Raw genomic sequence first — 10,644 nt, forward strand, 5'->3', positions numbered from 1 at the left:
CAAGCCATATGGATGTACGCTGGCATGCATTGGCTAGCAGCTGTCACACACACACACACACACACACACACACACACACACACACACACACACACACACACACACACACACACACATATATATATATATATATATATATATATATATATATATATATATATATATATATATATATATATATATACACCTGGGTGCATTCTGTGCAGCAAATGCACCCGACCGCGAGAGCGAGCGGCGACACGCATGGAGCACGACGAGCGGCGAGCGAGAGACGTACCGGCCCAGACCAGACTCCACGCGTACCGCACAGCATCTGGTCCTCGCATTAACAAACTCCACGTTCATGCATGCAAAAAAATAGATGGAGGCAACCAACCATGTGATGCCACATCACAGGTTAACCCACCAACCAGGAAGCATACATGCAGGGAATCTTTTCTTGATTCGAAACTAAAAAATGCTCAGGCTCGTTGCATTCCTGTTGGGTAGGCCAGTTGCGACTGCTCTAGACGGCTAGTTGTAGCATCGTTTGTATATCAGTTGCAACTCATCCCTTGAACCGATTGCAACTTCCGTCCTATACAAATTACAACCTTGGTGATAGGCCAGTTGCATTCTGGTTGGGTAGGGCAATTGCAACTGTCCTGGACAGCTGGTTGCAGCTCCGTTTGTATACCAGTTCCAACTCAGCCCGTTAGCCGATTGCAACTTCAGTCGTACACAAATTGCAACTCTGGTGGTAGACCAGTTGCGACTCGTGTGATAGGCCAGTTGTATTCCGTGCAACGAGTGCATAGACACTCTCTAACCCTGCGGTCCACGCGTCAGCGCACGCCCGTAGGACCCTCCCCATATTTTCCTGCCAAACCTGTGCTCATGCATGCAAAATTAAATGGACACAACCAACCACGTGACGCCACCTCACAGGTCAACCCACCCACCAGTAAGTATGCATGGATGGAATCTTTTCTTGTTTTGATTCGAAAAAATGTGATATCTCCTAAACCACAGATCCATTTTTGAATCGGTTTAAAGTAGGTTCTTCGAAAAAATATGTTTAACAAAATGAGATCCATGAAGGCTATATTTGTTGAAAAAAAATTAAAGTATGTAATTGCAACTAAGTTGTACAGTGAGTTGCAAGCACATCTACAACACAATTGCAACTTGGTTGTGGCCTATTTAGCACTAATTGCAAGTAGTTGTGGCCTATTTAGCACTGGCCAATTGCAACCTGAACATCTGACCAGTTGCAACCAAGGTGCATTCTATACAGCTACTCAATTGCAGCTAGCAAGTACTCACTTGCAACCTAGTTGGTAGATGCACCTGTCCAGTTGCAACCCCAGTTAGTACTGGTTGCAACTCGTTACTACACAATTACTACTGGTTGCAACAAGTTACTACCCGATTGCAAATCAATTACTACTGATTGCAACTAGTTACTACTCAATTGCAACACAGTTGCTACTCAAATATGATTGCAACTCAGAATTGCAACTTGGTGTGATTATAGTGACCAGATGCATATAATATACAGAGTTATAACTAGTCGCAACTAGGTGGTAGACAGAGTTGCAATCGGTAGTATATTGACATGCAACTCGCTTAAAGGATAAAAAAATATATCCATTTGGATCTAGTTTTGCTCAGAATATTTTTTTTGAGTCGGATACAACAAACGGTTTGTCAATCGGGGTTACGGTTTAGGAGAAAACTTGTTTCAAAAATTCGAACCAACAAAAAATTCCATGCATGCATGTATACAGTCTAGTGGGATTTGTATGCTAGGTGGCTTTACGTGGTAGGTGGAAAATACAACTTAACTTAGGGAAACATGCACTGCATGTTCGCTTGGGCGCGCTAGTTGCTCCAAGTTGGTGCGCTCGTCGGCATGTGTGCATTCTATATACAGAATATACCCAGGTGTATTATAGCAAAACAGTATATATATATATATATATATATATATATATATATATATATATATATATATATATATATATATATATATTCGCGCTATCTACGCGCTTTCTGTGGTGATCCCTCCGTTATATTCATGTAAAGCTAACGAGAAGCATCAAGCAGTTTGATGAATGGATGGAGCGTGTGACGTGACAACGTGGACTGGGCCTGCCTGCTGGTGCTGGATGCGCCGTCCAACATGCCTGCCTGCATGCCGTGCACCGACTTGGACCGGCGTGGATGCTGCTGCATGCACGGCACGTGATCTTCTGACATGATTAGCTTGCACCAAGCTGTGTAGCACGCATCAGCATATCCAGGGACGTCGCCACGCACTAGCTAGCTCCCATCCCAATATCCCATTACATCCTGACTTGTGCGCCAAGGTTACAACTCAGGCTTTGGCTTCGTCTTTAGTTAGTGACAGATTCTTCATATGGCTTTCGTCATGTTCGCTTGGCTTATAAGTCATATTTTTTAGTCAATGAACAATATTTTTCTCTCACAATAAATCAGTCAATAGTACTTTCAGCCATGGCTTATCAGCCAAACGAACATGACATTTAATATAATACTTCTGTCATGCTGTACTAGCGATTAAATTTATGTCTTGTGAGGATTCTCTGCACCCTAGTTTTACTTTAAAGCAATAAGGGTTTTTTTTATCATTCTTTCGGAGGTTACCAGAATTACGACTTGGATTTTAATTTTTATATGACATATAAGCACAAAAAAAAGTACGCCAAGTTAAGGGGGTTTGGCAGGGCTTTGGCTCCTCTGTTTTTCACTGAAAACAACAACTCCTACAAAGTGTTTGGTTGGGCTCCTCCGGAGGAGCCGGAGCCGGAGCCTACGAGAAGCCCTATCAAACAGGCTCTTACAACACACAACTTCGCCTTTAGTTAGTGGCGGGTTTAAGCCTTATTTGGCATGGCTCATCCAGCTTTGGCTTTGCTACAGTGCATGGAGAAGTTGGAGCCGGTTAAGCAAAATAATTAATAAGATAAGAGTCCATTTGGATGGTCATCTTTTGGCTCCGGTACTGTGGTAATACTGTAGAGGAGTCCCAAAAAATATGGCTTTTCCGTTTTGTAGTTCATTTTGGCCGAGGCCAGATCGAGCCATAGCCGTTTCTTTCCATGCATGCTACAACATCAACACTACCAAACAGTACGTTACACTAATTTTTGGGGCTGGAGCCGGAGCCCCTATATGTGGAGGTTCCAATAGTTTGATTGGATCCTATTTCATTACGAACAAATTTCTTGTTACACGATATAGTGTATGGAGGAAGTTGGAGCCGACCGAGGCTGTACTAAACGGGGCCTCAAATGTCTTTGTTCGAGCTCTAGGAATCAAATTAAAATCTTTCCATTTATCTCGGTTCTCTAGGATGATGCACCAAATTACACCAAGGATTTTGATATAGATACGCAGAGGCACCAAAAAGTGTATATAAGTAGTGTTCTTCCATAGAGTAATACTTTTGGTTTAGTACAAAAGACATGTATATGTATCTGGTGATGATGATACGAAAACTATATATAGCAAGTTCCAAACTATGTGTATATAACGTATAAAAGTATGTATATCAGCACCAACTAATAACAAGGAATATATCCTCAGCAACAAACGGGATCACTGTTACGCATCGTTCCTCTCGCTACCAGACTAATTAATGAATCAAGCAACCAACAAAACTGCCACACAACTACTAACACAAGCCATCACTAAATTTTCAGCAGCATTACTTGCTTGTATGGTAACCTGCAGCATAATTTCCCCCGTAGTTCCCAGCAAGCCTCTGCTGCAGCAGAACATTCTGGGAACTATGCTGCGCAATTCCGGCCGCCGCCACCGAGGAACCCGCCAATCCAGCACCGAAGTTCGGAGAGGCGCCGCCGCCGCCTCCTCCTAGAGCTTTCGCCACCATTGCCTGGTGGTGCAAGCTGTAGTTCGTCCCCATTGCTGCTTGTTGGTCTGCCGCGTGACGAAGCATGTTCGTCCATGAGTAGCTGTCGTTGTTGTTCGTTGCAGCAGCTGCTGCTGAGTTGGCCACTGCCGCCGCGTGCTGTGAGTTGCTGCCGTCAGTCGGCAGGCCGACGAAGCAACTACTCGTAGTAGTCGTCGGTGTAGTAGCTCCGGTGGCGGCGGTGGTGTGAACAGGATAGCAGCAGTCCGCGTTGTACGGCGGCGCGGCGGAGTTGAAGTAGCTGGAGTAATCCAGCAAGGAGTCAACGAGAAACTCGTCGCCGCCTTCACCGGCCTCGACGGAGCTGACGTTGGGCGTTCCGGCGGCGGAGGAGTAGTGCTCCTCGACGGCGGCGGCCTTCTTGCTGCTGACCTCTTCGCCCCCTTTGTGGTGCACCTTGCACACGACCCATTCATCCTGAACATAGAGCAAATTAATTAAGGAGAAAAAATAAAGGAAAAATGAGTTGCTAGCGCTTGACAAAACTGCAAAAGGCACGATTTTTCAACACGACCGAGAAGAAGCTGTGTTGTTGAGGTAGCAATAGAACTGAACCACACGTTATATTACTACCTTGGGATTGAAGCGTAGGTTGGAGTCGTTGGTGTGCCTGGACTTGCCCTCGAGGCGGAACTCGTGCATCACCCAGTTGGTCTTGGTGCCCCGCGGAGCCCTGCCCATGTAGAACACCAGCGTCTTCTTCATCCCCACCAGCTCACGCCCAGGCTGCTTGAAGATCTCCCTGTCCTTGCCCGTGGCCTTCCAGTAGCCCTCCTTGGTGGCGCGGTTCGTGCGCGTGCCCGTCGGGTATTTCATGTCCTTGTGGCAGAAGAAGTACCACTCCTTCTCCCCCATCTTCGCTTTGCCTAATAAGTGTCAACAATTCAATATAAATGGGGAAAAAAATAGAAACATTACATATTGCTCAAATCATCTATCTACATCTACATCTAAAGAGAAATAACAAATGAAATCAGTAATACATGTATGTAGCTTACTTGGGAGATCCCATGGCTCGCACTTGTTGAGGTCCACTTCGCCGATCGCGTGCGGCGCGAAGCTAGGGTTCAACAACTTCTGCAGGAGATAGCTGGTGATGACCTCTTCGTCTGTGGGATGAAACCTGAAGCCAGGAGGCAGGAACAGGTCGACTCCATGCTCTGATTTCACACTACGCTCCACCATGGCCGATCTATTGCTTGAAGAACTACGGACCACTGCTGCTTGACTAGGAACAGCAGAGGAAAAATGCAGCAGCAGCTGCAGCAGAGAGAGAGCTAAGCTTTCTAGAGGAGGAGGAAGCTTGTGGGCACACGAAAGGTGGGGAGGGAATCAATAGAAAGGGAGAAAGAGAGGAGGAAGCCAGGTTTTATAGTGCTGTGGTGACCGAGACCTGATCCTTGCTCTGCAAGAGGCCAGCCTCCTATGTCTTGCCTAGGAAGGAAAGTCTTCACACGGTTTTGATTAATTAGGACAAATAAATAAATACACTATTAGTGAGCTAGGTCTAGTTAACTGCGTATCAATTGGCTAGGTCTAGTTAATTAAGCCATCATGCGTGGCCATGGGATCAGAATTAAGATGTGTCAATGTGTCATCAGATAGTATATATGCTGATTTAGTTTAGCTTTTACAGATTTATCTTTTTCCTACAGTGGTGTGAGTGTGACAGCTATTTACAGCTGGGGAGGGGGGAGGTGGGGGGGGGGGGGGGGGGGGGGGGGGGGGTACTATCTGAGTAATTGTCACAAAGGCTTCTAAAGTAGGCTACATGACCCATATTTATTTATTTTTAATCATAAACATCATTATGCATACACTCACTACCCAAAACAAATTTTTTTTCCCCGCGGACTAGACTACTCCTCTCGGGTGGCACACTCTGCCACTGGCAAGGTTTCCCTCATGGTATGTCACCGACAGTGAAGGCAATGAGGTTTCCTGAAGATTTAAAGGCCGACATGGAAATTTCAATTTTTTCCTGATGGTACACCAACCGATTTGGAAGAAATTCCTAACGATACACGCAAAAATTCAGGAAAAGTTTTCTACAATAGTAGAAACCGCCAGGGTTTAGTCCATGATGGTTTTTCATAAGGACTAACTTTCTCTAATATATAGTCATCAGACCGTAACGGGCCATCCCTGATGGTCACCGCCGCGCAAAATAGTGGCCCTTTTCCTAATGGTTTCATCCATCACAGAAAAAATTGCCAGTGGTAGTGATTGCATGCTGGAAGTATTTACCGATCGACTAATTAGTAAAGGAAAATCTATTGCCAGCCTGTTCGGTTGGCTAGTTCATATCGTTGCTGGTTCGTAAAGAAGTACTGCTGGCTGGTTTGTGTGAGAAAAAAATACTGTTCCGGCTGGAAATTTACGATTGTTTACGACAAGCCACAGCCAAACGAACAGGCTGTGAATTCCTCACATCACAATACCTAGTGGCGCTATATGTACGACGGAGTCTTATTGCTCCATCTTCGGTGATGCCTAACTTAATGAATTTCTATGTGGTCTAGAGTTGGGGTTTTAGTTTGGATTAAGGATGTATGTATTTTTGTGTTCCTTCCGGGCCCTATGGCTTAAGCTCCAGTGTGTTGGAGGAAGTTGCTAGATTGGTGTTAGATGCGGGCAGGACAATATGGTTGTGGGGCTGGTAGGGGATGGATATGGGGGTTGATTGGATTGAGGATGGCCATGTTGGCATTGTGACTCTAGAGTGGGTAGTTAAGGTTGATTGTGATCGGACAAGAGGGGGTGCACACACCATTGAGATGAAGAAATTGGATGACAGAGCCTCGCCAGATGGATTTGGGGATGATGATGGTGAGCCAACGGGAAGGTGTTGGGTGGTTGTGCAGAGGTGGAGCACAAAATGGTGGCAGCGGCTAGCAAAAATGATAGGCTTAGGGTTTGAGCAAACCTCTTTGTACAAAATGAAATTGCTCCTAGCCGTTGACTGAAGATTGAACGGATAAGAAACTATCAAAATTTAATGAAACAATTAACTACTACTTTAGTCCCGCAAAGAGTGTCATTCTGGTATTTTCCTAAGTCAAACAATCTAAAGTTTAACTAAATTTATTTGAAAACATACTAATATCTAGGATACCAAATTAGTATCATTAAATTTATCTCAAAATATGTTTTCATAGTAAATCTTTTTTGTGTCATAAATGTTGATACTTTTCTCTATAAACTTGCTCAAGAGCACAATTTTTTTACTTAGGGAAACACCAAAACCATAGTCTTTACGAGACGGAGGTAGTATTTGACATCTTTATGGGTGAATGCCAACAAATTTAATTTAATTTGCCACTTGAGGGGTGATGTGAGAGGGTAACTGTCATCATCACTGTGCATCAGTAAAAAGAAATAAATACCGCATAATCCCAGACCACTAATAAGGGCATTCCCAATGGGATATTGATTGTGGTTTCTATCTCTATTAAATAACTAGTTAAGCAAAATGCTGATGTGGCAGCCTAATTAATGAGGGAAGAGAAGAAAAACTGAGAAAACAATTTCTTCAGAGGAAAACCACTTCTACTCTTGAAGACACTTGCATTGTGGAGATAAGTTTCTATAGATAGTTTTTACTAACGTGGTCACTATGAAAACCGTGCATATAGTTTCTAGCGCCCTACGCCCGTTTCTTTTTCCCCTTGAATTTTTCTATACACAAAAGAAAGTTTAGTTTTGGGACGGATCGATGAAGTTTGTCCAGGTCATTCACGCATATTTTTAGTCAAGTATACCGGTAGGAGATGTTGATTTTTAATTAATTAGATGTTTGTGCAACTGGGGTTCGGTTTCTTGGTAATTGCCATCTCTTTTGACAAAACTGGGCGCGTCGCTGTCGCTCTCAGCCTGCATTCATGGCCGGATTCATTCTTTGCCAAGAGGCGCCTAAATATTTTAAATGTTTTATATTATGCCTCGTCAATTTTCTCTTCATTTCCTGTGTATGTTTTCTTGTTGGGTCTTGGATCGATCAACCAGTGTGCATGTGCCCATTGCAATCCGTAGCCCGGCAAATGAAACTTTAATAACGTTTTGGGTAAGGTGGATTAAAATTTAGTCCCGGTAGTTCGAAGGCTAATTAGGAGGATTAAATATGAGCTAATTATAAAACTAATTGCATAGATAGAGACTAATTTACGAGACGAATTTATTAAGCATATAAGTAATCCATCATTAGCATATGTTTACCGTAGCACCCCATTGTCAAATGGTGGATTAATTAGTTTTAATAGATTTGTCTCGTAAATTAGTCTTCGTCTGTATAATTAGTTTTATAATTAGTCTATATTTAATAATCTAAATTAGTGTCTAAATATATAGGATGCGATGGGCGCTAAAGTTTAGTCGGGCTATCTTGGCACGATAGAAAAACTACTCTGTAGAGTTGACAAATACATGACTGACAGAGTGACAGACAGATGGGATCTTTCCCTTGTACTATGATGGTGGTCAGAGATAGCCTGAATGATTGAATGACGGCTGTTCACACAGGCCACCATGGAACAACAACCAAACTGAAACTGGTCACTTGGTCAGCATGGGATTCCAGAACCTCATCATCTACTACGGCACGTGCATGCATGATTGTCGGGGTGTTTGATTCTGTAGTCATTTCTAAAATACACGCAGGGATGAAGTCAGAAAAAAATTTAGGAGGGACTGAATAAAAGAATAGAGGGTTTTTTATCTTCTCTTAACCTTAGCCCATTCTACCTAATACATATATAAATAAAATTTTAAGAGAGGACTTAGAAGAGCTCCACATGCCCAGGATCGGTAGGGGGGCTAGAGCCCCTCTAGCCCCACCGCTGGCTCCGTTGCTGAATACATGTCACATCAAATATTTAGATATTAATAAGGAGCATTAAATATAAATTAATTACAAAACCAATTACATAGATGGAGGCTAATTTACGAGATGATTTTTTAAGCCTAATTAATCTGTCATTAACACATGTTTACTATAGCACCATGTTGTCAAATCATGGACTAATTAGGCTTAAAAGATTCGTCTTACAAATTAGTCGCAAATTATGCAATTAGTTTCATAATTAGTCTATATTTAATACTCCATGTATGTGTCAAACATTCGAGGTGACATGAATTTTAGAATGAACTGCACTAACCAAACATGACCCGTGCTTGTACGCACGCGCCGTCCATCTGCCAGGATGATCTGGCTGGCCCCGGGCAGACGGACGGTGCTGGTGTACCGTTACGGTGTGCTACTGGATAGATTTGGCGGCCAGCCGGCGCCGGAGTCGTTCAAAGCCGATCTTGACCCGTCCAGCTAGGCTCGCTGCTAGCTAGATGGACAGATGATATATGATGATATGATAAGCTCATGTCCGTACATCTGTGGAACGTCGTAGTTGTTGTTGGCATAGTTTTTTTTGCTGGCTACTAGTGTCAAAAAAGATGTGAAATATCTATAGAAAGCTAGGGAGCAGATCACGCTGTTCTTCTTTTAGGACAAAAAAAAAATCTAGCGAATAACAAAACCTATTAGAATTATTGGACTATATATACATGAAAAAACCTATTAAAATTTGCTCCTGGGTCCTCAAAGCGACCTCCCTTCGCCAACGGACACCGAAAATGGAGCAATTTCCTGGTGGACACTTTTATTGTTGCCAAATTTGTTGGAGGACACAAAATGCATTAAAATATTCATTTCTGGCATAGGAGGTCCAGAAGAGCGGTGAAATGTCCTTTTTGCCCATTTCTTTTCCTCCTCTCTCCCTTTCTTTTCTTTCTCGCCGGTGGCAGTAGTGGTGACGAGGGCGAGAGGCGGAGATGGATGGGGGAGCGAGAAGCGCAGGCGCCGGCGACACGAGAGGAGGCAAGCGCGTAGGCCGCCTCTCTCCACACAAACCTCGCTACCGGTGAGGTGCTTCGCCGCAAGTTGCTGCTCCACGCGGCTAGACGTGTGCTCTGCGCCACCGCTTGGCCCGCCGCCCTCTAGGCCTGCGCGAGCATGCCGATCCGTGCACACGCGCCTCGCCACCATTCACGTAGACCCGCACTAGGGCTTGCGCGTAGCCGCTCGCGTAGACCTATGTCGTGGCTCGCGCCTCCACTCCGCTTGGATCACGCCGGATCCCACGCGCCACCGCCCTTGTCTGGCCTCGTCGCGCCGAGTGTAGGCGCCGGTGCTCCTTTGTGCTCCGCGGCTCCTTGCCACCGCCCTCGTCTAGCCTCGCTGCGCCAAGCGCAGGTCTCGACCGACGTCGGTGAGCCACGGGGGAGAAGAACAGGGACAGAGGAAGAAGAAAGAGGCAGGGGCAAAAAGGACATTTCACGACTCTTCTCTGACATCCAAGCCAGAAATGAATATTTTAATGCGTTATGTGTCCTTCAGCAAATTTGACAATAAAAAAGTATCCACCAGCAAATTCCTCCATTTTTGGTGTTCGCCAGCAAAGGGAGGTCACTTTCAAGCAAAATTTGCCTTATGTTAAATGTTGAAAGCCCTAGTTTGGTTTTAGATAATTGATGAAACCTAGTTGGACTAATCTTTGCATCTAAGTGTGTGATTAGATAAGATAGTCCAATCGAATTGGAGGAGCTAGGTGGCACTCATGGATGAAGATGGCCACATGAAATGAAGTCCATGCTGGTGGTGTGGACATGTGATGATGATCGAGCTCCGGGACTTGGAAAAGAAGAAAGATAAAAAT

General features: G+C 44.3%; 1 protein-coding gene across 1 annotated transcript; it reads right to left on the reverse strand.

Moving 5' to 3' along the window:
- Window positions 1-3,514: 3,514 nt before the first annotated feature.
- On the reverse strand, window positions 3,515-5,252 carry LOC136481245 (NAC domain-containing protein 45-like). Its single transcript, XM_066478601.1, has 3 exons — window positions 4,936-5,252; window positions 4,511-4,803; window positions 3,515-4,354 (listed from the first exon to the last, which is right to left on the reverse strand). Exons 1-3 carry the CDS (start codon window positions 5,120-5,122, stop codon window positions 3,713-3,715), a joined length of 1,122 nt encoding a protein of 373 aa, XP_066334698.1. The 5' UTR covers window positions 5,123-5,252; the 3' UTR covers window positions 3,515-3,712.
- Between the last annotated feature and the right edge of the window lie 5,392 nt (window positions 5,253-10,644).

Source organism: Miscanthus floridulus, chromosome 9 (assembly GCF_019320115.1).
Source record: "Miscanthus floridulus cultivar M001 chromosome 9, ASM1932011v1, whole genome shotgun sequence".
NCBI lineage: Eukaryota > Viridiplantae > Streptophyta > Magnoliopsida > Poales > Poaceae > Miscanthus > Miscanthus floridulus.

Excerpts from the sequence above, each read along its gene's own strand:
- LOC136481245 (XM_066478601.1), bottom strand. The coding sequence starts at position 5,122 with ATGGTGGAGCGTAGTGTGAAATCAGAGCATGGAGTCGACCTGTTCCTG. Across the intron at positions 4,804-4,935 it reads CGAGCCATGGGATCTCCCAA|GCAAAGCGAAGATGGGGGAG; the intron begins GTAAGCTACATA and ends GACACTTATTAG. Across the intron at positions 4,355-4,510 it reads ACCTACGCTTCAATCCCAAG|GATGAATGGGTCGTGTGCAA; the intron begins GTAGTAATATAA and ends CTCTATGTTCAG.